At 58.1% G+C, this 27832-nt stretch overlaps 1 protein-coding gene across 1 annotated transcript; it reads right to left on the bottom strand.

Moving 5' to 3' along the window:
- Positions 1–27627, bottom strand: TNFRSF1B (TNF receptor superfamily member 1B). Its single transcript, XM_012930006.2, is given in 11 exon segments — positions 1–332; positions 4150–4357; positions 7768–7802; positions 8319–8396; positions 9653–9789; positions 9791–9880; positions 10088–10181; positions 10653–10802; positions 11240–11368; positions 12719–12818; positions 27451–27627. Coding segments are annotated over 11 exon segments (1389 nt in total). The 5' UTR covers positions 27529–27627; the 3' UTR covers positions 1–42.
- Positions 27628–27832: the final 205 nt, after the last annotated feature.

The following is a 27832-nucleotide window of genomic DNA, read 5'->3' as shown; positions in this document are numbered from 1 at the left end:
GGCCAGCCCACTTCGGCTGTGACACGGCCTGTACCAGCCTGGTTAGCTGGGCTTCAGGCCGTCGTCAGGCACGCCGAGGGGCAGGGATTTCTCGGGGTTCTGCAGAGCAGTCTCGGGGGGCCCCGGGTGGGACTCAAAGGGGCTCTCTTCCTTGGAGAAGGGCACCTGTTCATCATCGACGGAGAGGCCCGAGGGACTGCCATCTGTGTCCTCCATCGCGGGCCCAGCCGGGGGGGAGCAGGGCGAGCCAGGGTCGGAGCTGCTGTAGACATTGACAATGCAGGTGACGTTGACCTGGGTGCCGGGGCCGCCAGGGCCTCCGGGGGCGGGCTCTGTTGGCACAAGACCAAGGGAGATGGATGCAGAGGCGTGTCAGACTAAAGCGCATGACAAAAGGACCAGTTTCCTGGCGCATGAGATGCCAGCATCCCACAGCAGAGTGCTGGTTCAAATACCAGCTGTTCTGCTCTCAGCTCAGCTCCCTGCTAACGCTCCTGGAAAGGCAGCAGATGACCCAAGGGCTTGGGGCCCTGCCACCCATATGGGAAATCCAGAAGGAATTCCTGGCAGCTGGCATTAGCCTGGCCCAGCCCTGGCTGCTGTGGCCACTTGAAGAGTGAACCAGCTAATAAAAGAACTCTCTTTCTGTCTCATCCTTTCTCTATACCACTCTGCCTCTCAAATAAATAAGTAAATCTCTTAATTTTAAAAAAACGGGAAAGAACCCTGGGCCAGGGGACAGAGGACGGGCCAGGGGACAGAGGACGGGCCAGGGGACAGAGGACAGAAGGGGGTGTGGCCCAGTCATGCTTTCTGTGCCGCCCTGGGAAGTCACTCAGCCTTGGTGTGGCAAGGCCCTTTGCACGGTCTACATGTTCCCTCCACCTGGGGAGCTTGTCCCTTCCCAACACAGCTTACTCTGCTCAGATCTCCTGCCTCCATGAAGCCCTCCTGGCTTCCCTGTTCAGACTGTCCACCCGTCACTCGGGGGATCCTGCCCACCTCTGGGAACTCCAGGGCCTCTGGCTCCTTGCTCACATATTTGTGACTTCTCCACCAGATGCTGGCCCAGGAAGGTGGCAACTTTCTGCTTGTCCTTCACTGTGTTCCCATTCCCCCAACAGGGACATGTGTGACATGGATCAAATTAAGCACCCAGGAAGGCTTAGTTAATGACAAGGCAGGAGGATTTAAGCAAATTGGCTGCCAACACTTAAAATCCAAGAGTCTGACGCAATGCCTCAATTAACTAATCCTCCCTTGGCAAGCGCCACGATCCCATATGGGCTCAGGATTGAGTCCTGGCTGCTCCACTTCCCATCCAGCTCCCAGCTTGTGCCCTGGGATAGCATGGAGATGGTACAAGTCCTTGCGACCCTGTGCACATGTGGGAGACCCAGAAGCAGCTCCTCGCTCCTGGCTTCGGATCTGCTCAGCCATGACCGTTGCAGCCATTTGGGGAGTGAATCAGTGGATGGAAGATCTTTCTGTTTCTCCTTCTCTCAGCAAGTCTTTCCAATAAAAAGAAATAAATCTTTTTAAAAAAACCCTGAATGTATGGCCTGCTTTGGGAGCCAGGTGCAGGGGGACCTGGCTGTGGTGGGATGGCCCTGAGCCGGCAGCCCGGCCGTGCACCCTGTGTTTTCTGTGTAGCCATGAGAAATTAGATGACAGCATCGCTAGGAACTGGATGAGCAGGTGTGGCGTGCAGCGGGGTCCACCCTGCTGCAGGGTCCACCTCAGGGAGCGGCTGGGGTCCAGACACTGGGGCAGCCAGTCCTCCCGCTGAGCCCAGTAAGCTGGGGAGGAGGATGGTGCTGGCGAGGGCCCTGGAGGAGGCTGCAACAAATCTTAGGGCTGGAAAGAAACCTCCACCCTGAGCCTCCAGTGCACCCAAAGGTCACCGTGGCCTTTGCCCTGGGCGGAAGAGACACTGTGGGGGCGGCTGGGGCACCATAAAGGGCACAGCTCTGGGGCTGATACGACCCCAACCGGGACAGAGGTGTGAGCGGTGGGGGCGAGAGGAGGGGAGAGCAGAGGTCAGAAGACAGGTGGGGAGCAGTGGGGGAGGGGAGGAGAGGGGAGAAGGCATGGAGGAAGAGGCAGAGGAGGGGCAGTCGGGGTCTTCTCAGGGCCCAGGCAGGAAGCCACAGGAGGTCAGCTAAGAAAACCCAAGGGCGATCACTTCTCAGCCTTCTGGCTAAAATCAAGTGCAGGGACCCAAAGGGCAATGCCAAGACCAAGAGCCTGCGGTCTGAACGTGGTCACTTAGTCCACAGTTAGGGCCACCTGCACTGTTCCGAGCACTGGCCCAGGTTGTCCCTCGGACATCACTGAAGGGGGAACCAGGCGGGTATGTCGGTCATGCGGGCACTCAGGTGCCAAGGGTGGGGGTGGGGGGCTGCCACAGGCGGAGGGGGAGGTATGCCAGAGTGCAGAGGGGCAGCTGCAGCTGTCAGTCCCAGCCTGGAGGCGGCAGCCTGGATCCACTCTGGTGCCAGGCAGGACTCCTGGCTCACACCCTGCAGGGAGGGGCCGTGCAGCTCATCTCATATTGAAGAAACCACAGCTCAGCAGGGTGGAGAAATTTGTTCGGGGCATTGGTGCCATGACACAGTGTGTTAACTGGCATCCCATACCTATACGGTTCGAGTCCTGGCTGCCCCACATCCAATCCAGCTCCGTGCTAATGGCCTAGGAGAGCAGCAGAGGCTGGTCCAAGTGCTGGGGCCCCTGCACCAAAGTGGATGAACTGGAAGAAGCTACCAACTCTCCGCCACGGGGACAATTGAGGGGGTAAAGCAGCAGCAGATGGGGAGGTTCTCTCTCTCCCTCCCCCAACATTCTGCCTTTCAAATAAATGTAATCTTAAAAGAAAGACAGACAGGAAAAGCCGCACCAGAGCAGCTGAGCAGGGAGACCAGGAATGAGCCAAGGTCACAGTCACTGCTTTGTGACTTCTGGAGGACCCATGCAGAGGCCTTCTCCCAGGCAGGCATTAGAGATGCCGGCCAGAGGTGACACCTGTCGCAGATGAGGTGCAGAGCCCAAGGCAGACTGTGGCACATGCAGGTGCTCATCAGCCTGCAGCCCGGGACCCACAAAGACTCCCGCCCCCTCTCCACCCTCCCCTCAGCAGGCTGCAGGGAATAGAGCCCGTTTCTCCTTGATGGCCCAGCAGTCAGGGGCCGGTTCCGGCTCCTCATCTCCCACCTCTATGATGAATTAGCCTCCAAGGGCTCAGTTTCTGTCTCTGTGCAGTGGGGATAGCAACAGTACCGATCTTCAGCACTGGAGGGCAGGGTGATTTTGTCCCCAGAAAGGGCCCAGTCGCAGTGCCTGACGCCCCACACACCATCAGAGAGTAGTCACTATTTTTATTGTTATAGTTAGCGGCTGTAGGTGCAGGCTGTGGGTAGAGGCTCACAGGGGTCCCCAGGGCTGCTGAGGGACAGCAGCAAGGACAGATAAGCCTCTACAGTCTAACAATCCTATGGACAAGAAGCAAGGCCATGGAGCCTGCAGAAGCCTGGGTAGCCGTGAGAGGAAACCATGGGGCAGGAAGATTCAGGAACTGTCCGCAGCAGGCCACTGGAGCCTGAGGACCGCGAGCTGATGGTGAGGTAGATGGAAAGGTCTTCCAGGTACAAAGACCAGCACCGGCAAAGGCAGGGGCCCAGGAAGGAGCGGGTGCAGAGAACCTGGGGTGTTCAGGGAGCAAGAAAAGCTCCATACAACTCCACGGAACTGGAGCAGGGGCAGCAGCTGGGCCTGCTGAACACGTGAAGACCTGGCGTGCCACTGGGAGCTCTGGCTGCAGGAGACGCCTAAGGCAGATGCCAGGCAGCGAGCCCAGATGGTCCCTGACTTCCCAACCACACCAAAGTCACATGTATTCAAGTTAGCTTTTCTGCCTCACAGGCCTGCCGTCCCTGGCCTGCCAGTCAGCGCCACAGTCCCCAGGGAAACAAGCAGGTGCTACAGGACGTTGTGTTGCTAAGCCAGAAGGTACACAGGAGGTGGGTCAGGGGACTGCATGCATTTTGCATCCTCAGTATTTTCTGCTTACAATCGCATGATCAGCACACAACCCCTACCCAAGCCTGCAAAAGGGCAAGGAATAACACCAGGCCCACTCCTGCTTCCCACCTGAGCTCCTGCAGCTGGCCTGGGCCTCCCCGGACCCAGGGGCCTTGTCCACACTCGGCGTCGGGGGCTGGCTCTTGGTGGGCGTCCTCCTGTCTGCAGCGCTGGCGGAACTCTCCAGGGAGCTGCTGCTGGAGCTGGGCGCTGTGGTGAGCAGATGCTGCTGCTCCAGGCCGGGCTCACCCCGGGCCTTGTCAGCAGGCACGTGAGGCTAGGGGAGGCGACACAGAGAGCGCAGTCAGTCCAGAGCCAGCTCCTCAGCCCCACACCCCACCCCCTGCCTGCCCTATTGCTGACAGCACCATTTCCAGGATGCTTCAGCCGACACCTGCACGTTCTGTCTACACACAGGTCGCTTCTAGAGGTGTGATTCTCAGCGTTTTTTTGCTTCTATTATTTGCACCTCACTGCCTGATGGGAGAGAGTCCAGGAGAAATGGGGCAGGGTTTGCACCCCATTTTTTGAGAGTGTAAGGAGAGTCACTTTCAAGGAGAGGTCATCCCATCGGCACAGGGGGACGCAACCCAGCCTAGCTGCCCAGAGCTTGGACTCCGGCCCCAGGCCCCAGGTATGACGTTACCACTCACTGGCTGTGTGGCCCAGGACATGCCTCCCTGCACCTTTGTTTTCCCTTCTATAAAAGGAGAAAAGCCTGCTTTTGGGGTCACTGGGAAGATCACACAGCTGAAGTTTTACAAGTTTTATAAGATGACACAGTAAGTGTGACAGAAGAGTTTGTTGAATCTGAGGTAGGCAAAGCAAGGCTTGGGTTGTGGCACTGCATGTTAACCCACAGCCTGCAAGGCCAAGAGCCCATACAACATCACCACTTTGAGTCTTGGCTGCTCCACTTCCAATCTAACTCCCTATTCATGCACCCAGGAAAGCAGTGGAAGACGGCCCAAGTGACTGCCACCATGGGTGTCACTATCCATGAGGGACACCCAGGGGGAGTTCCGGTCTCCTCCTGGCTTCACCCAGCTCTGGCCGCTGCAGCCATTTGGAGAGTGAACCAGCAGATGGACAAGCTCTCTCCTACTCCCTCTTTCCTGTTGCTGTGCTTTTCAAGTCCATAAATAAAAGTTAAGAAAGAAAGAAAGAAAGAAAGAAAGAAAGAAAGAAAGCAAGCAAGCAAAGCGCTGCCCACGGGCCAATCCAGTTGCCAACTCTTTTTGCACAGATGGCGAGCTGAGGACAGCCTCCATGGGTTTTTTTTAGCGTTTGGAAAACTATTTTGAAAAGAATACAATTTTGTGGCCCAGGAAGTTATGTGACAGTTAAGTTTCCATGTCCACGAAGAAAGCGCTGCTGGAATCCAGCTGTATTCACTTGGGCATGGGTTCTCTCTGGCTGCTGTCCTACTATGTGGCAGGCTCAAGTGGCAGCTCCAGAGACCACGCAACCCTCTGCAGGAAGCGTGTGCGGGCTCTGTACTGAGCTCAGCCAACCCAGGGCAGGGGCCATGCAGCTGGGGCCGTACCTGTGCAGGCCTCGGCTCCCCTCTCCAAGCCATCGCCAAAGGCTGCCCTCCTAATGCCATTTCCACCAAAAACACCACCACCATCATCACTGACACAGTGCCTCCCACTATCAAGTTCTTTGCCTAAGTCCCTCAGACACTGTATCAAAAGGCTCCCCTGACTGCCCAGTGTCTTCCTGGCTTTGTAGATGCTGAGGCCAAGGGAGGGCGATGCTGGCTCACTCATCCAAGGTTGCTCCAAGATCACAGCTAGGATGTGGTGCAGCTGGGCTCCGAACCTTCTCCGAGTGTCTTAGAACCAGAGTCTGCTCTGATGACTCAAGGCAGGTCCCTGTGTCCAAACACCTATCCTGGGAGTACCTGGAGAGGCCCTGCCCGTTCTCCTCCCCCAGAGCTGCTGACTGCCCGCCCTGACCCCACAGGTGCTCAAGGCCTTACCCTGGGGCTCCAGGTAGCCACTGGATGCCTGCAAACAGGACAGCAGGAAGCGGCAGGCACTACACTAGGGCCAATGCAGAGTTCCTGCTCTTCCTGTGTGAAAAGGGGGTGCTGGAGCCCCCCTCCCGCTCTCTGCCCCCCACTCTCCCGAGACACCTGAGGGTTTAGTGACCAAGATTCGGGATTCCAACTCCATATCCAAGAAGGTCCTGGGGACCTGAACTGGCCTCGGGGTGGGTTGGGGGGCATGTCTGCCTCCCCAAGGTGCTACCCCACAGTACAGAGCAGGGCTTGGCTTTTGCCCACTGCAGTGCTCAGCTGGGTCCACCAACACTTGGTGACTACAGCAAGGGAGAGAGGAGGCCACCACCACACCCCCACCATGGCTGCACACCTGGCACTGGGCAGCACTCGGTCAGGGGAGGAGCGAAGGCAGGAGCTGGGCTCTGTAGCGGGCCTCAGAGTGGACATTCACCCACCATGCATGCCACCAGGCAGCTACTGGCACTGCTGCTGCCACTGGAAATGCACAGGGCAGGACAAGGAACATTGGGCTGGCAGCCCAGAGCCACATGCTGTGTGACCTAGGGCCAGGCACTTAGCCTTTCTGTACCTCCCATCTTGTCCGAAAAGCAGCCCATCTGACTCTGGGCCCCCAGGAGCTGAGCTTTTTCCTGGCACAGGGGCTGTCCCTCAAGGGAACACTGGACAATGCCTGCAGACACCTGTGGTTGTCACCACTGGGGTGCAGGTGCTACTCCAGGAACGGGGGCCGGAGATGTTTCAGAGCAGCAGCCACATTGCAGGGGCAAGCCCCCCAAAATAATCAACCAATCTAACCCGCACCGTCTAGGGCCTGAGAAAACTGCTCTTGGGGTCGTGGAAATTCAGGTGATTTCCTCTCGTGGAAAAGTGACAGAAGGAAAAACAAGCCTGTGTGACCCTCTTCCCAGCTGCCCTTGCAGCTAAGTGCGCACAAGGCACAGTCCTGGCCAGGAGGTGAAAGCCAGCTACCCAGGCCCCCAGGAGTACTGACAAAGGTACCATGGCAGGCCCCCTACCCCCTTCCTCCCTCGTCCATCCTGGAGGCCACACCATGAAGCAAGGTCATGATCTTAGAACAAAGCAACAGAGCAAAGGCCAACACAGCAGAGGTCTTACTGCTTTCATGGAAGGACCCCGCTAGCAGGATGTGGCACCAGTGCGTCTCCAAGAAATTCCTGTGTGGTCCCTACTTTATGGCCCAGAGCAAAGCTGAGCTGTTTCAGTGGAAGTGGGGGCAGGACCTAGTGGCCAGCCCTGCAGGCTAGACCTTGCAGCCCAGAGAGGACTGCCCAGAGCCCTCTGTGAAGTGCCAGGGGACCCAGAACCTGGTCTGCAGATGGGTGCTCCGTGGGACACAGTGCTCTGCAAAGCCAGCAGGGGAGGAGGAAGCAGAGAGCACGCGCAGCAGGATGAGGTGACCCAGGTCCCACTTGATGGTGATGAAGGGGAGCCACAAGCAACATCACGCCACTCAGCTCCCTGCTCGCTCTCTCTCTCTCTCCTAACATTTCATTCCCATCACTCCCTCTGGTCCACAAAGGGCTACATCACCCCCCACCTCCCAGGCCTGGCCTGGGAGTCATCACTTCCCATGGGACGACCTAGCTCACCAAGGAGGAGCCCAGGGGAGGAGGGGGACGGGGCATGGGGACACTCACCACCTTGGCTTCTCTCTGCAGGCAGGACAGCTTCTCTACAGAGGAGACAGAGGGACAAGTCAGGGAGGGGGATTCCCTGGGCCACCGCTGCTGTATCGAGGAGGGCAGTGAGGGGCCCGTGCAGAGCCAGTGGAGCCGGCCCTGGGTGTGCAGGCACCTGCCAGGCAATACCCGCAGAAGCCCACACCCAACTACCAAGCGGGGCCCCCGCTGGGTCCCCACCAGCCGCTCCCCTGCCCTCTGCTGGCTCTGCCTTCTCTCACGCTGTGTCCTCTGCTCATGGACCGTTTCTTTGCTATGCACCCACCTGTTGGAGGCCACCTGCTCCAGGAGGCCCGCGTCCCCCTCCCCCACCCCGGCTCCCCAGATAGGAACCCTGACCCTCCAAGTTGACCCCTGCTAAGCTGGCAGGAGTGCCTTTCACCCAGACCCCAGGTTCCTACGGAGCAGGTGTGCTCCTGCGCAGCCTGTAAGGCCATGCCCACGGCTGAATGTCCAACACATGCCCAGAGCAGGTTCCTGAAGGCAAGCAAGAAGGCCTGGGGTCTCACTTTTTTTCTGTGACAGGATGACAACGTTCACCAGTCCTATAACGAGCAGGCAGAAGACTGTAACACCCACAATCAGTCCTAGAAAAGAAAACAGAAGGCTCCAGCAGGACTGTCCCTGAACTCTGGCATCCGCCACAGCCCTAAGCCAAAGCCGCACACTGCGTAAGAAATTATTCTAAGAGCCTGGCGCAGTACCCTAGTGGCTGACATCTTCCCCTTGTGTGTGCCAGGATCCCATATGGGCACCGGCTTGTGTCCCGAATGCTCCACTTCCCTTCCAGCTCTCTGCTTGTGGCCTGGGAGAGCAGTCAAGGATGGCCCAAAGCCTTGGAACCCTGAACCCAAATGGGAGACCCAGAAGAAGCTCCTGGCTCCTGACTCCTGCTTTGGATCGGCTCAGCTCTGGCCGTTGCAGCCACTTGGGGAGTGAACCAGCAGCAGATGGAAGATCTTTCTGACTCTCCTACTCTCTGTAAATCCAACTTTCCAATAATAAATAAATTAATCTTTTTAAATGAAATTATTCTGAAATGTGTAGTAAACATGAGGTATAAAGTACCATTTCCAAAACCCCAGGAGCCGGCTGGTAGGCAGGATCCATGACGCCCAAATCCCATGTTTGCCTTGCCAGGGCGTGGATTTGGGAGCTAAAACAGATTCTTGTCTGCTCGTGGGCAATGACCAAGACCACTGAGCCCCGTCAGCAGCAGCTCACGGGACAGTCTGCACACTCGGCCATGGCAATGGCACAGCGCAGAATGGCTGGGGCTGAAGCTCCCGTAACAACAGCAAGACCAACTTTGTTCCCAGCATCACAAACTGCTCAATTGAGGACTCAGCTGAAGAATCTGAGCCACAGGGACAGATTGGTCCTGTGCTCCAAGAGAGTGATCCAAACTGAGGCACGAAGCAAGCTTGAGTGCTCCAGGGCTGAGACCCAAGGTGGCCAGAGTTATCACTGTTGAGGGGCAAAACCAAGCGAGGGGATCTTACATCCCCACTGCCAAGTAGACATCTCAGTGGGCCAGGCTGAGTCCAAGAGCCACCAGTGTGAGACCCCTGGTCTGACAGGGAAGCCCAGGAAGGAACCTGGCCAAACCTACCATCTCCTCAACCAACTGGATACATCAGAAATGGTGTCCTGGGACTATTTCCACCTTAGGCCAAATCGTGGCCTCAACTCTGCCCACCCAGGACTGCAGTGCCAGTGCCTAGCCTCGGGATGAGGCCAGTGTCACTGGCATTTGGATCCCAGCACAAGGACGCAGGGTCCAGCCCCATGGCTCTGGGGAAGACCATGCGGGGGATAGGCCAAGAAGCCCTTCATGACCTACCCACGGGAAGACAGACGCTGCCGATGCGGAGCCCCTCAGCTGGGGGGCTAGGGCCCATCAGAAGTGGAACAGAGAACTTGATGGTGGGTCCTGGTGTAGGCTGCGTGTGTTGGGAAGTTGTGGCTACTGGCTGGGGTGGGCTGGTTGGTTGCAAAGCCACTTGTGGGGGCGAGAACCCAGATGAGTGCGTCCATACTCGCATTGCCGGGGATGGCCACCATGTGGCAGCTGGGGGGGGAGGCAGCTGGGTCAGGAGACAAGAACTGTAGCCAGGAACCCCACAGTCCGTGTGCCAACCTCCAGCCCCACTATGGGGACCATCGTCTGCAACATGCCCCATCCAGTCTGGGCTGGCAGCTACAGCTGCCACTCGCCTAGGGCAGAGATGCCTGGGGACAGTGCCCTCCCCCTCCCACTCAGGATGCAGCCACCCACATCCGGTGGGGCCGGCAGGTATCCGTGGATGAGGTCATATCAGAGAAAGTCCCTGGGACACAGGGCGCACACACCACGTCTGACACTGCAGTGCCTTCAAGGGAAAAGTGGGGGTGGGGGGCAGAAGGCGACTTGGTGAGGTCGTGGAATAGGGGAGCCTCGTCCTCGAGGCCTGAGGGGCTCTGAGGCCTGAGGACCTCGGTTTGCATCACTACTGAAACACTGCACACACGCACACATATGCATGCAATTACATGCACATGTGCTCACATAGCCAGCATCCAGGCTTCTGTGGGTTCGGCTTCCCGCAGCATCACCCAACACTGCGTTAGCTCACGGCTTGATCTGATCCATCTCTGGATCCCCAGGCCCAAGGATACAACAGATGCCTGGTGAGGTGTGCTGGAGGAAAGAACAAATGCTAGGCGGGTGGACGGATGATGGGCAGCGAGCACCTGGCTGCCACTCACCCCCCATGTTCCCAGGGCTGATGTACTGATGCCTGTGACACCACAGCGGTGTCCACGAAGGAGAGCCCCTGGGGGATTGTGGCCCTGTCCCATACCTGGTTTGGCCACGCCAAAGCCGGGGCGGTACTTGCTCAGTGCCTTGCACAGCCGGCAGCCCTCCTGTTTCTTCAACATGCAGTACAAGCCTGGCTTGCACATACAGATCCGGTTCTGCTTCCAGGTGCATGCTTGGGTTTCTACTTGGTCTGTGAAAGAAAAAAGGCAGTCCCAGGTCACTCCTGTCCTGCCACATCCACTTAGCCCTTCCGGGCAGCCCACCACCCCTTCCTAGAATCAGGTCAAAGGGAGACCAGCCAGCGTCCCTAGGGCCACAGCCTGGTTCCAGCTGCATCACAGTGTGAGCGAACACAGCTGCTCTCCTGAGAACTACTTCCTCGGCCCCCAAAGGGGCACCCACCTCCCTCCACCCATGGGCCACCTGCTTTATCCAAGAGGCTGAAGAGCCATTGGCAAAGAGAGCAGGAGCTGCAGCTTACAAACCGGAAAGAGCTATGCCTATACCACCCTAGGCCCCAGGGCTTGAAAACTGCTGGCCTGGGCTGTTCCCAAGCAGTGTGAAGCCGTTGGGGACGTGGGCATAACGGGGGGATGCTGGGGCCGCCCCCCCAGGATGGCCACTCACCAGGGCTGCAGCGGGCACTGCAGCTGAAGCACTCAGCGACGCGGTTCCAGAGCTGCGTGTATGTGCTGTCCTCACAGCGGGCGCACACGGTGTCCGAGCTCTCAGTGCAGAAGGCTTTCACATGGTGGCCTGGGGAAGCAGCGGCAACAGGGCTCGGGGGTGGGTCATCTCCTGCACCCCCGAGCCCCCAAAGCTCTGACGGAATTCCATGCCTCTATTAACTCAACTCGTCTCATGTCTGGCTATGCCAGCAGGTGCTCCAGCTCTGAACCCTTCGTCCCCTCTGCTCCCTCCAGCTGCCAGGAATGGTGGGTCAGTCATACATAGATCCCTTTTTCCTAGATGTCGCCTTCTCAGATGCCCTCTCTCCCTCCATAAGGCACCACGGCCAACTCTGCCTCCGTCTTTGACCTTGTCTCGTTTGGGTCACAGCACTTACAGACAGAGCTGCACGTCTGTTAACTCTGCTGCTTCCATCTGAATGCAGACTCCAAGAAGGCAACGATTTTTGCTTGCTCTCTCTCTCTCTCTCTCTCTCTCTCTCTCTCTCTGTTGGATTCTAGTACTTAAAACATACAGTAGATACTTTTTATGCTGTCTATGTGTTAACACATCAACAACCAAGGGGACGGGCAGCACTGGGTGTTGGGCCTTCTGGCTCTCACAAGCGGGGTGAGCTCTCAGGCCTCCCATCTGTACAATGGGTAAACACTCACTGATTCAGTCAGATGTGCTTGAGCATCTCCCAGGTGCCAGGCACTGTGCCATGTGTCAGGGATGCCAAAACACCGAGGGTACGAGGAGACAGCAACCAAGCTGTAATCACAGGACTATGCGGCCTGATGTTGTAGCATAGCTAGTTAAGTCACCACCTGTGACTCCAGCATCCTATATTGGCACTAACTTGAGTCCTGGCCACTCACTCCAGTCCAGCTCCCTGCTCATGTACCTGGGAAAGTAGTGAAAGATGAGTCCCTGCATCCACATGGGAGACCTGGATGGAGTTTCAGGCTCCTGGCTTCGGCTTGGCCTTGCTCTGGCCACCGTGGCCATTTGGAAGGAGTGGACCAGCAACCATAAGATCTCTCTGTCTCTCCTTTTCTCTGTAACTCTACCTTTCTAATAATAATTTTGTTAAAAAAGTAAATCTTTAAACAAGATTTAAAAAGTGCTGCCATAGAGGGTATCAAGAGCCAGTGGGAGCTCAAAGCATCACATGACCCGGCTGGGCAGGCTTCCTGGAGGAGGGGTCCCTGAGCTGTGGTCTAGAGGATAAGCAGGAACTAAGCAGGGACAAGGAAGCAGGAAGTGTGCAATGGAGGGAGCAGCACATGCGGAAGTCCGGACAGAAGTGGGAACCAGGGCTACTGCATGGGCCTAGAAGAATCCATTAAGAACCAAAGGCTGTGACCCTGGGCCTCCCACCCCTCATGCATGTACACACACACCCTCCATCCAGGACCCTGGTCCCTTCCTTACCTGGCTGACACTTGCTACAGCACCGCTGGACCCCGTCGTCATAGTACTGGGTTGATTGGCACTTGCCCCCAGACTCTGGGCTGTGGGGGTTGACAGTGAACTGTAAGAGGGAGGCAAGACAGTTATCGGCATGGCCACCTCAGGGTGCAGCCACACGGTCGCCCAGATCCTCATCCTACACGCTGCCTTCTCTGCAGCTCTACACATGTGGCAACTGGAGGGACCCCTTGCCTGCTTCTGCCTCCACGCCTGCCCCCTCAGTGTAGCTCACACTTGTGTCTGCAGGTGGAGGTGCTGAGCTGCCTGGCTAGGGGACGGTGCTGGCCTCTTGCCTCCTCACGGCACAGGGCAAACGGTGCCAGCTCAGCAGCGTCCATCACCACATCGCCTTCCACCCCAGTGCCTCCCCTTGCTTTCCGCACCCAGGAGATGTCCCTTCGCCTCTTAGCTGAGTGCTGCTTCCTGCAGGAATCCCTGACTACCCAAGCTGGGAAGCCCAGCTGTGGCCCCTTGTACCAAGCACAGCAGCGGGGCAATGGCGGGCTAGCTTGTCCCTCTGCCCTATGAGGGTACAGATGCACACGCGTGTAGGTGTGAGTGTACACTCATATCCCTGGCCTTGGCCTCCAACCCTCAGCCTTTAATATGGCACCCTGGTTGAGTTAGACTCAGCAAATATTCACAGTAGACAACAAGTACAACAATCTTGGCTCAGGCTGCGTTTAGGGGTTTCTGCTGCTTGGGTTGGGACCTGCCGCTGGCCCCACCAAATGACCGCAGGGGTCGGCTGGCAGCAGCTCTCCAGCCGCTAGCTCCAGGGCAAGACGGCCTCTGGCACACTCATTGCCCAGGACTTCCCAGCTCCAGCTGTGACCAAGCCCCGGCTCAGCCCTGCTGTGAGCACACCCACAGCTGATGCATTCCTGTAGAGGAAGCCGTGGGCGTGAGCCAGAAGAGGGTGAGTGCACACCCCAAGTCCCAGGGGGCAGCCCTAGTGAAAGGGCTGGCCTGCTGTATGGCCAGCCGCAATCGCATGGCTGATCCATGCCTGACAAAGCCTGCATTACACAGGTAAGGGTAGGCAGAAGCAGAGAAACCTGGTTTCCAGCCACTTAAGTCTGTGTGGCCTTAGGCAAGTGCCTGAACCTCCCTGGGCTTTAGTGCTAACACATACGGCTATTCAACAACCAGCACCAGTCTGCCTGGACATGAGCCACTAACAAGCCAGTCTGAACAAACCCAGTCTGGGCACCGGGGACCACATTTTCCCCATCTGATGTGTAGCGGACTAGGGGCCCCTTGGTCTTCTCCCTTTCCTTCCACAGCACTGCCTAGGAAGGGTGACTACCAGGGGCCTGGGGCAGTGAGGTCTGGCCTGGTCCCTCTGCATGTGACAAGCAGGCCTGGAAATGTGGCTGTGTTCCTGGCGTGGCCTGGTGAGCAGCACCGGCCACCCCAGCTTCACACAGCCGGAAGTTCAGGGGTGCGGCTCACAGTGGCTGGGGGCACCTGCTAAGGAGCATTCCCATCTCTTCCTTCCGCTGTGCCTCTAGTTGACCCCTCTGCCTGCAGCAGCCTTAGAGTGGCTCTGGCAACAAGCCCCGTCTGCCTTGAGTCCTCCCAGACAGCAGCATGCCGTCTCCACCCCCCGGAGTCCACCCTGGGTGAGTCACCCAGACCGGAGATCTGGTCTTCCTCCTCCTCACTCCTGGTACCCAGGGTACCCATGGGTGCAATTGCCTGTCCCACCAAAGGGGAGCCCTGGGGCGGGCTGGGGGCTTGGAGCTCCTCTTAGCTGATGTTCTGGGGCCTGGCGTGGGGTCAGTGCTCTGAGGTTGTTGACCCATGCAGTGGACTTAACTATAGCGTCACTTCCTGAAAGGGCATGCCCCCACTCAGAGACTTCAACTTGGATGCACCCATAACCCTGGACCCACCCGCATCCCAGGCGCAGGGCTGACCCCTGGACAAGCAGATCCTGTGAAGTTGGGAGCTATGCAGTTGGCTGAGCAGGAGAAGTGGAGCTGGATTCCAGAAGGCAATTCGAGTTTCCTCCTGGCTGGGAAGCCTGCAACCATGTCCCTGCACAACACATTCAGGCTCACACATGCACACAGCCCTGCAACATACACGTGCATACACACATACTCATATGGACACACATATACATGCCACACACTGATGTACACCATACACACAGTTGTAAACACACGCACATGAGCCCATGCACACACGGGCACACACACAGATCCCAGCACTTTCTCTCACAGTTGGGTATGGGGGATGGCTTCTAGGCTCCCTGGTCAAAGAGGGAGAGAATGGGCCTAGCTAGAACCCCTTCTCGGGGCTTCTTATGGGGTACACCTGCATCCATCCATCCTCTGACTTCCTCTCCCTGGCTGGTCAACTGGGGTGGGCCCAAAAAACTGTAGAGCAAATGAAAAAAAGCAGGAACTCGGCCCCGTGGTGCTACCACCCGGAAGGATGCCAGGGTTGGTTGAGCAAGATGAGCTGGGGGGCAGGCTAGAGCCCCGAAACCAAAGAAATGGGCCCCTCTGCAGTGCCCCCTGTGCATAGTATCCAGCTGAGCACGACCCCAAGTGCGCCCCCACACCTAGGAAGGCAGTGGCTGGGCCTGCCCCTCTGAGTACCTCAGCAGCTGCTGCCAACACCCCCAGGGCAGGGAGGGGCTGTACTTCCTGTAACCCATGACCTGGGGCTTCATCATTCTCCCCACGTACCCCTAGTGCTGGTAGCTGGGATACCCCTGATCCATCCGTGGCTTGGCAGCCACAGAGTCAGGGCAGCTGCAGGTGGCAGAAATCCCGAGTGCACGCCGTGCCACTACCCGGGAGAGCAGCACGTGACCCCCAGGGCCCGCTCCCCAGCAGCCTCTGGCTGCCTCAGCTGCAGGTTCTTTCCTCCCTGAAGTTTCGCTGTGAGTGACCAGCCCCAGGTTTCTTGCTGCCATTTCATGGAGTGTCCATGGCTAGTGGAGGGGACCGCCCACTCTTGAGTAATCCCCAGGCCTGTTTATCCTCTTGGACAGAAAAAAACCAAACCACAGCCCCGTCATGGCTAAACTACGAGGAACAAAAATCCCCCTGGCCAAGGGGGACGAAAGGTCATCTTCTTGAGGTTACAGTCGTCCCCCAGGCACAGGCTGGGTCCAGATGGCAGCCCATGGAGCCAGGCCTGGGTCTCCGCAGGGAATGCAGAGGCTAGGGGTCCCCAGGGCTCCCCAGAGCATGGCAAATGGCCTCGGGGAAGCCCAGGGCAATGGAAGCCTCCGGTTCTTTGCTTTGCTCTGCTGGGAACTGGTCCTGTGGCAGGGAGCAGAGGGAAACGCTTGGCCAGGGAGGCTGATGTGTGAACTGGAGTGACACAGACACACACGTGAGCAGTGGCAAGCACTCAGGGGAAGGGAAGACCAGGGCCCAGGGCCAGGAGCAACCAGAGTACGTGTCTGGAATGTTGCACGCTCAGCCAGGAGGTCAGGGTAGCTGGGCCAGGGCAAGGAGGGGGGAAGGGAGCAGGCAGAGCCTCGTGGCCAGCTGGAGCTGCACGGCGGCTCACAATCGCCGCTTGCAGAGTGGAGGGCACAGCCATTGTTCCAGCTGACAGACGGGCAGGCCTTTGCCCACTGTGCCCTGCCCTGCTGTCCCCTCATGGGCATCAGGCTGACCTCTGGTGTGAGCCTGAATCACAGGCTCCAAATCACTCCACCTCCCCACACTCAGGCACCTCTTGAGGGTTGTAACCCGGTTGTGCTTTGTGTCAAAAGACTAAAAGAATAGCTTGGGTCCTTTTTTTTTTTTTTAAGGGAAAACTAAGTGTTTTGTTTTAACTTTTTAAAATCTATTTGTTTGACAGGCAGAGGGCAGAAACTGAGACAGAGATCTCTCATTCACTCATTGGCTCACCAAATGTGTCCAACAGACAGAGCCAGGTCAGGTCAAAGCGAAGAACAAGGGGCCAGCCTTGTAGCATAGCAGGCAAGCGGAGGCCTACAACGTGGCCATCCCGTAAGGGTGCCGGTTCATGTCCCCGCTACTCCAACTCTCATCCATCTCCCTGCTAATGTCCTGAGAAAAGCAGTGGAAGATGGTCCAAGTATTTGGACCCCTGCACCCACCAGGGAGATCTGCATAAAGCCCTTGACTCTGGCCTGGCTCAGCCCTGGCCATTACATCCATTTGGGGAGTGACCGAGCAGACAGAAGCATTCTCTCTCTCTCTCTGTAACTCTTCTAAACAAATACGTAAATCTTTAAAGGAAAAAAGATTCAGGAGCCACTAACTCGATCCTGATCTCACACAGAGATCCACGGATCTGTGTCCCAGGGTGTCTGTCAGCAGGAAGCTGGGATTGGAAGCAGAGTCAGAAATGAAACCCAACTCTCACTGCAGGTGCCCCAGCAGCTTCTAGGCCCGGCCTATATAGGTGGCTGTCAAAAGGCTCAGCTGCCTCCCGAGACCTCAGAGGTGCTGGGGGTTGGAGCAGCCAGCCTCCTGAGAGATGGAAAAGCTGACTGAGCCAGGAGGTGGGCTGGGGTGTGAGGGAGAGGTGGGCTGGGACTGGGCATCTGGGGAGCGGAGAACTGAGGGCAGAGGTGGGGTGGGGTTTCCATGCTCTGGCTTCTGCCCCTTGTGCCCCTCTCTCCACAGGGAGGGAGGTCTGAGCAGGTGACCTCTGGGAGGACAGGGGCCAGAGCTGTTTGCCCTCCCAGGTACATGGACCTCTGCCATCATGATGGGGCATGGGTCTAGGTCAGAGAGCCCAAGTGCATGGGGTACCTCTTGCTCTGTCTGCTGCCCTTGGCACCCTTGGGACTGTCTTTGCTTTTAAATATTTATTTATTTTTATTGGAAAGGCAGATATGCAGAGAGGAGAGGCAGAGAGGAAGATCTTCCATCCGATGGTTCACTCCCCAAGTAGCTGCAATGGCCGGAGCTGAGCCAATCTGAAGCCAGGAGCCAGGAGCTCCTCCAGGTCTCCCACACAGGTGCAAGGTCCCAGGATTTGGGCCGCCCTCAACTGCTATCCCAGGCCACAAGCAGGGAGCTGGATGGGAAGCAGGGTCACTGGGATTAGAACAGATGACCATATGGGATCTCGGCGCACGCAAGGCGAGGACCTTAACCACTACGCTATCGTGCCGGGCCCCGTCTTTGCTTTTTAATTTTGTGGAGGTCTCTCTTGGGAGTCTCACTCCTTGGAAAGCGCCACACTTCAAGCTTCCCCTGGGCAAGGAACTGCCAGCCGATGGTGGGAAAGGGGCACGGTAGGAGTGGTAAGCAGAAACTTCAGCACAGAGCACCCTCCTTGGACCGGCTTTGGTCCAGATCTAGAAGGACTGGCTGACCACGCTCAGACCCAGGAGAAGCACCTGCTAGGCCCAGACACAGAGTTGGGCAGCCATGCACACTTCCTTGTTTTACCCTTGCACTAATGCAGAGGTCAGTACAGCCCCATTTTTAAAAGATTTACTTATTTGCTGAAAGTCAGAGTCACAGAGGCAGGGAGAAAGAGACAGATCCTCTCCCTGCTGGCTCACTCCCCAGATGGCTGCAACAGCCAGGGTTCAGCTAGGCCAAAGCCAGGAGCCAGGAGCTCCATGCAGGTCTCCACTTGGGTAGAAGGGACAAAGCAGTTGAATCATCTTCTGTTGCTTTTCTCAGGCCATTAGCGTGGAGCTGCATCAGCAGCAGAGCAGCCGGGACACAAACCAGTGCCTATATGTGATGCTGGCATCCCAGAGAGCAGCTACACACTGTACCACAGCGCCACCCCCGAAGTTACAGTCCCACTTCACAGACGAAGACAGGGAGGTTTCGTGAGATTCAGTGCAAAGCATTGTTCAAGGCCACACAGCCTGCAAGCGGCAGGCCAGGGGGCAAGAGCAACTACATCTGCCTCCACATCTCGGCAGTTGTACTCCCTGTGATTGGTGCTGGTCCCATGTTTCATGGTAGAGAGGCTCACAGAGTGGGACCCCTGAGGGTCCAAGGTGAGCAGGGGCAGGAGGGTCCCAAGCAAGAGGATGACTGGAGTAGGTGTTGCCACTGTAGGCAGGGCCCAGGGCATCGGCCCAAGGACTCCCACGCCTTGAGAAACCACAACATTTACATGGCGGGTCCCAGAGCCCTGGGACGAGACCAGAGGGTTTGGTCGGCGGGGGGCGGTTCGCAGGGGGCCCAGCGCCACAACAACAGCGGTACCAGGCAGCGGAGGACTGGCTTCTGTCACCGAGGGCATCTCCCTGACCATGCCACAGGCAGGATCCCAGGGTGCCTCCCACCCCGACCTGCCACCTATGATGCTGCTTCAGAGGTGAGCTGGAGGCAGACAGGAGGCCGCTGTCTGCATCTGGCTGGGCTTTGTGCCAAGCGCCAGAGGAGAGAGATGTTGGGGAGGGTCTGCTGTAGGGCACACTTGGTCTAGAACGCCCCAGCGCTCCCTGCCCACCTCCCTGAGGCAGGTCCAAGTGGCCTCCTCCGAGTCCCAGGCCTCTCCTTGCCACCTGCACTTCTCTCCAGCTGCAGTTTCCCACTCAGGGTCCCAGCCTCATCCCTCTGCAGATGGCACCTCAGCCAGCTTCTTGTATACCATACCAGCTCCTCCCAAAAAGCTTCCCTGTCTTCACTGTCTTCCACTGTCTTCAGACCAGGCACACAGCCTTGGCTGGGCGTGCAGGACCCCTGAGGCCTGACCTGGGTTTACCTCACATGCCACTTTTTAAAAAAATTTTATTCATTGATTTGAAAGGCAGAGTTACAGAGCAAGAGAAAAGGAGAAGTCTTTCTCCCACCACCAGTTCACTTCCCAAATGGCCACAATGGCCAGGGCTGTGACAGGCTGAAGCCAGGAGTCCCATCCGGGTCCCCACATGACTGCAGGAGCCCAAGCACTTGAGCTACCTTCTATTGCTTTCCCAGGTGCAAAGCTGGATTAGAAGTGGAGCAGCCAGGACCCAAATCAGCAGTGGCATGGAATGCCAGTGTGGCAGATGGTGGCTTTACCCACTTCACCACAGTGCCAGCCCCTCATAGAGCACCTTCTAATGATGCAAACATCTGCCTTCCTGGTAACCCCTCCACACCATCAGTCCTGGGCCCTGCCCATGTGTCCCCTCCCTAGCAAGGCTGGCCCCCCACATCAAGAGTCCACACCCCCTCATCTCAGGGAAACCTCAGAGCTCTTCCAGACGCGGTCAGAGGCCCCTCCAGGGAGCCCTGCGACATCACAGGTGTAGGACTATATCATGAAACCAGACCATTTGTCTTTCTATTTGTTAGCCTTGTGTCACCCCTCAAGGGACTATACTTCCCCAAATGCCCTCCCATGAGCCTCAGCCAGACATCTAAATTTTAATGCCCTCCTCCTGCCTCCATTTTGCCATCTATGAAATGGGGACAAAAGCAGTGCCACCTAGGGCTGTTATGATTCACCAAGCGAGCTTGTTTGCAGCAGCCGACACCATGTCTGGCCGGGAGCAGGGGCACAGCTTCCCTCATTGTGGGTTTATTACTCATCAGTCTGCACCCAGCCGTCACCCAGCCCACAGCAGGTGCCTAACGAATGCCGCACTGCTCACTTGGGGAAGGTGCAAGGAAGTGGATAGAACATGAGAAGAGGGGACGGGCTGGGTGGCGGTTCTCAGATGGCAGCCCCAAGGGTCATCCAGAGTGTCTTGTGATGGTGATTTGAACCCAGGATCTGGGGGTCTGTGAGCTGGGGCAGAACCCTGGCTCCACCTCCTGGGTGCTGTGAGACCCTGGGCACAACAGGCCTCAGTGATCCCTCGTCACCTGGTACCCCGTCTCGGGGTGTGAAAATGGAAGACAGCACGAAAGCTCTGCCTGGATCCCAGGAAGTGCCCCTGCCTGGCAGCCCCGTAGGAAGTGACAATGGCACTTTCTCCTGACCTTACACAGCTGGAAAAGGAGCTCCGGGTGTTGCGAGGGCCACTGTAGGGCGCCAGGCAGGCCTCCAGGAATCCTGTTCCAGGGAACAGGGGGGCATGTGGCATATCTCACAGCTGAGCGGATCAGCTGGCCCTGCGACTGGTCCCAGAAGCCCCCACACCATGCAACGCAGATGCTGATTAGAATTGAGTCCCCTGGCTCAGGCAGAGCCCAGGCCAAAGCGGGGGGCAGAGCGTCCTGCTCTCCCTCCTTCATACTCCCAGTCCAGTCCAACGCGCCCCCCACCTCACCTCCCTGCAAGCCTCTCATCCCTGCCCTCCTCCTCGTTCCAATTCCGCCCACACCCAGCACTCCTGCCTGAACTCTGACCACAGTCTCCCTACAGGCCTCCCTGACTCCAGCCTCAAGGCCAATGTGCCCCTTCTGTACCCTCTATGCCCCAGGGCTTCTTCCTTCAAAATCTACCAGCAGCTCCCCAGTGCCTCAACTCCTGACAGGCAGTCAACTCCTGACAGGTAAGTGGGGCAGCTGTGACCACAGTCTCAAGAATAAAGATTTAACCCGGACACCCTAACACCCGCACACACACTGCTGAAGGAGCCACTTGATCTCTCAATAAAAGAGGTTGATACACCTTAGTCTTCCTGTCTGCAGGATGGGACTGTTCTTAGCGCATGCCTAGGACAGATGCCAAGATGAAATGAGGTTAAACGTAAAGGCTCTAGTAAATTCCTCCCCAGTTAGAGCTGGTGTAATTTTTAGGGCAATTAGTATCCCCACTTTCCTGAACTGGCCCCAACTTGCAGCCTCCCATGCTGCCACTGTCCCTAGCTAACCTTCCGCCCTGGACCAGTCTGGATCAGCCCTGGCCTGGCCTCTGCTCTTCCTGTCACACCTCCCTCTCCAACATTCCCCACCTGGAACCCACTCATCCCGAGCTGCCCACCCACAGAAGAGGACCTGGGGGAGGAACAGGGTTGGGGACAGAATCAGAAAGAGGACAAGAGAAGATGAAGGCAGCAGCCAAAGGACTGAGGCAGGACAGGAAGTGACGGGCTTCTAGGGGTGGGAGGGGTGATGACTGGAGAGGATAGGGTTTCACAGTGGGTAGCAGGGGGCTCCAGGGAGAAGCAGGGGCACAGGTGGCCACGGGGCCACCAGGAACGCAGCCTCTGGGAGCTGCAGACAGACACAGCGACTGGAGGTTGGCAGGAGGAAGGCACAGGCAGCCAGGAGGCTAGCCTGCCCCGCTGAGTACAGCAAAGCAGGAAGGTCCTTCCCAGAGTGACACAGCTCCGCAGCCTCCACTGCCGGGCCAGAGCTGGGCCTTCTCAGCTGCCCTCTATGGTGCCTCCCACCCCTGCCCTAGGCTGGCACCTGGGGCCAAGGGGTTCTAATACAGGGGCTGGAAGGGGGATGCTACTCTCAGGTGACAGCGAGGTGGCAGGTTCTAGAAGGAGAAGGGACCTGGCCAAGCCTTCCCCGACGGGGACCCTGATCCAGACCTGAGGTCTCAGACCCCTGAGCCAGTCCCCAGCTAGGTCCACTTCCACAGCCTCTTTCTCCTGACAGCTCAGAAGACATCCTTGTCACAGCCTACCTGCCCCTCCTCACCCTGCTCTCCCCCTTGACCCTGGCCCACTCAGTTCTCTGGACTGGTAGCCACAACAGCCTGCCCACTGCAGGGCCAGGCTCAGATTGAAACAGGCTTGAAGCAGTGGGGGCACTGTCTGGGCGTAGAAAAAAAACACTCAAAACCCCCAGGGGCTTTCTGCCCTGTCTCGGCTCAGAGCGATAACCCAGGGACAATGAGGACCCGTGGCCTTGGAGGTCACCCAAGGCTGTCCCAACATACCCCCTTGGCTCTCCTGTGCACCCCGCAGCCCCCTCTGAGGCAGGCAACGCTCTGCCAGCCACCTCATTCTAGGTACAGCGTCACAGGTGTCAAGAGGAAGTGGAGGCTCTAAGGTGGGGGGGGGTCTGTCCCAGGCCTCAGCAAAGTGGGACCCTCCCTCCAGCAGCAGGTAGGTCACTATCCCCAAACCCCAGCCGGTGAACAAACACTTCCTTTCCCGGCGCTCGCAGCACCGTGCCCCAAACCACATCGATGTCACTGCCTCCTGTGACATCACAGCACGACATGGTGGAAAAAGATCGTGGGCCACAAAGAAGCGGGCCCCAGGCTGGGACCCAGCATTGCTGGCGTCAGCAGCTCTGCAGACAGGGAGAGACGCCCTCCCCACCACAGGTGCCTGTGCACCTGACACGGGACCTGCAGGACACAAACTTCCCCCTGTGGCCTTGAAGTTGCTCAGCCAAGAGCTAAGGGACAGAGAGGCAGGAGAGCCTCCACCCACCCAGGCTGCTCAAGGTCCCCTGCACGGCTTTCAGGCAAGCTGACAGGTGGCTGCGGCTTCTGGTGCCCCCGCAACTAAGTCCCGGATGTAATTATGGCCAGAGGAGGTGGGCTTGAAGTCAGCAAGAAGGACAACAGCAGGCAGCCATTATGGTTGTAGTGCAGAATACCTGCCTCTCTGGGGAAGCCTGGGGCAGCCGAGCTTTTGTTAAGTACACCCAGTGTGTCTCAGTTCCGGAAAGGCACTGGGACCAAGTCCAAGAGCTCGTAGGCTTATAAACAGGGGTGCCTAGGCTGGAGAGGTTAAGCAGCCAGCACAGGCTCACACAGCAAGGGACGGTGCTCGGGTGGGGAGTTCTGGTCTCCCAAGCTTCCTTTCTCAGAATAGAGCAGTCCTGGAAGGTGCCTGCAGGTAGGGGATGGACATCACAACTTCAGAAGGGAGCCCTCCCCTCAGACTTCTCCTACCTGGGGTCTCAGGAAGAGGGTGGAGAGAGGCAAGGTTCCAGAGACTTCCTGGTGCCTGCCTGTGTCCATCTAGCAGGTGGGCAGACTGAGGTAGCCAGTCGATACCTCCAAATCTCTTGGCCCACCCATGCGGCACCTGTCACTCCCTCAGAGGGACAGGGACAGGGAGTGATGTCTTGGGTTCCTGAACCTGCAGTCCTGGCCACAGCATGGGGTCCCACGTCCAGCCAGCTGAGCAGGGTATGAGGGGGACACTGGGGCAACCAGAAATCCAGAAAGGTAGACAGGAAGCTGTTCTCATGGGGTGTTGGACAGCAAAGCCACTGGGCCCAGAACTCCAGACCTCCCAGGCATGTTTCAGGGCCTGTGGCCTGAGAGTCTCACTCTACCCTGTACCCCGACCCCAGCTGGTGCAGGCTGCACTCTGTCCCGTGACCCAAATGGCTATGCCAGGCCTGCAGAACCACAGTGCCTCCAACCACTGCCTGCGGGCCCCACAGCTTGCACAACACTCACAGTCCTTAAACACCCAGTGGTAGCAGGAGGTGTTTGGTCCCACCCTGCCAACCCAGAGGGCCCCATGGGTGGGGTCACTCAGCCAGCTAACAGCAGAGGCTGGGCCTTCCCTGAAGCCACCGACACTACTTCCCTGTGTCCCCAAGTGTGACCAGAACCTCAGGCTCACCACTTGGTTCCTGTTCACCCTGGGACACCCCTCTCCGCCCTCCCCGAGCCCCAACTTCCTTTCCTGCTTGCTTCCGGACAAATCACACTCCTAGTGGGACCCGAGTCACTGCCAGTGGGTAGCCCTGTCACAAGCCAGGGTGGCGGCCTGGGGGCAGTTACCACTGGGAATATAGCGGACAGAGAAGAAACCCAAAGAAGGGAGCAAGCCAGGCCCAGCTCTGTCCTCACCGGCCTTTCCAACCCTTGCACCTTCTTACCACTGCAGAGGTCCAGGCACCTGCTCAGACACCTGCCCAGTGTCTTTTGAACATCTGCTTAAGTGCCAAGCACTATCCTAGTACAGTGACCCTCAAACCATTCCCTTCCCCTCATGGGAACATTCAGTCACATCTCAAGGTAGTTTCCACTGTCCCAGCCTACGGGGAACACTCCCCACACCTGGGGTGTAGCGACCACCCCACCAGCATAGGACAGCTGCAGACAGACAGGCGGACATCCCAAACATCAACAGTGCTGACCCTGAGACCCCGTCCTAGGCGATGAGTCCACAGTGGTGAATGAGTCCCTCCCGTGACCATGCTTACACTGCTGGAGGGCAGGCGATCAGAGTGAAGGACAGGGCAGGGTGGGAGGCACACACAGGGACACCTGGCAGGTCAGGGGCAGAGTAGCCAGCAGGCAGCTTGCACAGGTAGGGTGTTCCCTTTGATCAAAAGGGATGTGAGAAAACAGGACCAGGACAATATCGTGGGAGGAGATCTCAAGGAAATGGGGAAAGCCGGTGCAAAGGCCCGGAGGCAGATACATCTGTAGCGCACCTGAGGAACAGGAAAGCAGGCAGCACAGCATGAAAGCAAGAACCAGCCAATGTGGGATTGAATAGAACACACACACACACACACACACACACACACACACCCCAAGCGTGTGCCACACCTGGTCGTATAGCTCTCCTACCGCCCTTGCTTCCCCTCCCCAGCCATCCTGGCTACTTCTCTAGAAAACACAGGATGTGAAGGCCCTAGAGAGCGGTCATGCCAGGGGAAGCCACTGGACGACAGTCACAACTCTGTCCACACAGGCAGCCCCTAGTCTCTCACCCTGGCGAGCCCTGGGCAGAGAGCAGGTTGTCAGCCACAGGGAAAACACAAGGGCACAACCCAGCCAAATCACTAAGGTCTCACAACCACCTGGCAGGGTGGCTGCCGGAGGGCTCAGGGTTATCTGGCATCCCCAGAGCTGGGCACTCAGCGGGGTTTGCTATGGGTACCTACAAACACTGGGGCAATGAGTGACCGAACAGTGGCACTGCATCGGCATATCTGGCCACCTGCTTGCTACCTCTGAAGGACCACAGCTTCAGGTAGCACACAGGATGCCTGAGGATGGGGTAGAAAGTGGGGGGAGGATGGAAAAGTACCCAGGGCAGCAGGTACTCTAGGTCTCCCCCAATCTGGCCCTCAGACCCTTGCATGACAAGGCCAGTAGCAGCCCCTTGGTCCCAGAACTCACAGGAGTAGACAAGCCAAAGCTGCCAAGTAGGCCCTGCCCATTCCCATCAGAGGGCACCGAGTGCTCACCCATCCCTGGCATTTAATGGTGGCATGAATGAATGAAAGAACAATGCATGACGCCAATAGAGTTGCTAAAGAGTGCAAAGGCCCAAGCAGCAAGGTGGGTCTACTGCCCCTGCCACCCGTTCACTTTTCTTCTTGCAGCTCAATCAAGTGGCACCAACGTGACTTTGCACCTGCTGGTTAGGACGTAGTGGGGACACAGAAGGGGGGGGGTGATGAAAAGAACTGCAAAATAGACCGACTTGAATTGAAATCCCTGCTCTGGGCCCCCAGCTCCGGGATCCTGGAAGCACCATAACTTCTCAAGCCTCAGGCTCCACATCTCTAAGTGGGAACAGCATCACCCAGTTTTTAGGACCCCCTGTAAGGGATAGGGACGTTCAGCAGCAAGGCCTGGCACTAAGTGGGGCTATAGTGGAGGAGCCCACAGTCCGGGCGCCCAAGGCTCTTTGCCCTTTGAGGGGATAGGACAGAAGCAGTGGAGAAGCAGGGCTTTACATGTGCCCAGCCAGGGTTCCCAGGGAAGGACAAACCCAGCCAGGAGAAGGAGGACTTCCCGGCAGAAGGACGGAGTAAGGGGTGCACCATGAGGAGGGCAAAGTGTGGGCACTGATAGGGTCCACAGGGGCACCATGACCATGGGGAGGCGGGAGGAAGCACCCACACCTCCTTCTAGCCCAGGATACCTGGGGTGGCTTCAACTTCAGCCACAGGAAGTATGGGACCTCCCCAGCAGCAGGAGGTGTGTGTGAGTGTCTCTGTGGATAGCAGCCCAGCTGCGAGGATACAGCACCCCGTCCGGCAGAGGGGACCTGGAGCTGGCTGGCGCTGGCCACCAGAGGAAGGAAGGCAGAAGGGAAACCCCTCAGACACCCAGGACTGTGGCCAGGGTTCCTGGTTGTTGCTGCACAGGCTCTACAGGGGCCGGGGTGGGGGGGAGAGAGTCCCCTGGGGCCCAGCTCCCTGGCTTGTGGGCTTGGACAGCAGCCTCCAAATGGAGGGAGATGAAGCCCTACATCCTGCCAGACCACTCAGGTTTCTCTGTGCCTCACTGGTCCTTCTCTATAGAATGGGGTGAGCCTGAGTCAAAAAACCATGGTGACCATCAAAAAGCAACAATGAAAAAAGCCAAGGACCCAAGGCCTCCTCACAGCTAGCCTTGATCCGAGCTGGTGGCCACGCTGGGGACCCCAGCACTCGCCCAGTGGCTGCTCCCTGAGCCCCGGCTCTCTCAGCTTTCCGGGGGTCCTGCCCCACGCGGCGTCCCTCCCTGCCCTATGGGCACGGATCCCATCCAGGACAGATGCTTGACACGGACAAGGAGGAGGCGACCCAATGGCGCCTTCATCAGGCGCTTGCTCAACAACTTCCCGGCTCTCTCAAGCACGCAGCCCTAGGGTTTCTAGGAAAAGAGGACAACCCAGCAGGACAGGAGAGGATGCCCGGCGTGGCACAGCCCTGTCCTCGAGGGAGGGACGGTCGCGGCGGCGGCAGGAAGAGGGGTCCTGCGTCAGTCATTCCACCCTCCTCACCACGCAAGCCCTCGCCCGCGCTCTCTGGGGGAACCCGGGTGCGCCCCGGACCCGGGGGCGGCAGGGCCCGAGTTCCTCCCTGCGCGTGAGGAAAAGGTCAAGTGTCTCCTCCGTGGGTTCCTAGGGGGCGCGCGCTGCGCATCTCAGGGGGACGAGGGGCTGCGCACTCGCTGGGATGTCCCACCTGGGTGGGCACGCCGTGCCCGGCGGCCCAGAGCTGCAGTCCGACGGCCAGAGCGGCCCACAGGGCGACGGGTGCCATGGGTGCAGGAAGCGGTGGCCAAGCGCCGCGGAGTCCGGCGGTGCCTGCCCCGGCGCGCTGGCGCCTTTCCCCCGGGTTCGACGCACCCCGGCGCAGCCTCCGACTGAAACAGAAAGCGGGCGCGGGCTGTGAGCAGGACTCGGCGGCGGGCGGGGCCGGGGTGGCTGGGCGGGGCCGGGAGGGAGGGACCGGGCTTGCGGACCTCTGGACACGCCCCTTCCCGGCTCTCTGGTCAACCTGGCAGCACCTGAGCCGGCCCTGGCTGCGCCCCGCGGATGCCTCGCGTTATCCCCATTCTCACGTG

The sequence above is a fragment of the Ochotona princeps genome, chromosome 2, assembly GCF_030435755.1.
Source record: "Ochotona princeps isolate mOchPri1 chromosome 2, mOchPri1.hap1, whole genome shotgun sequence".
Classification (NCBI taxonomy): domain Eukaryota; kingdom Metazoa; phylum Chordata; class Mammalia; order Lagomorpha; family Ochotonidae; genus Ochotona; species Ochotona princeps.
Note: the sequence above shows the minus strand (reverse complement) of the source record. Positions and strands in the feature narration are given on the sequence as shown.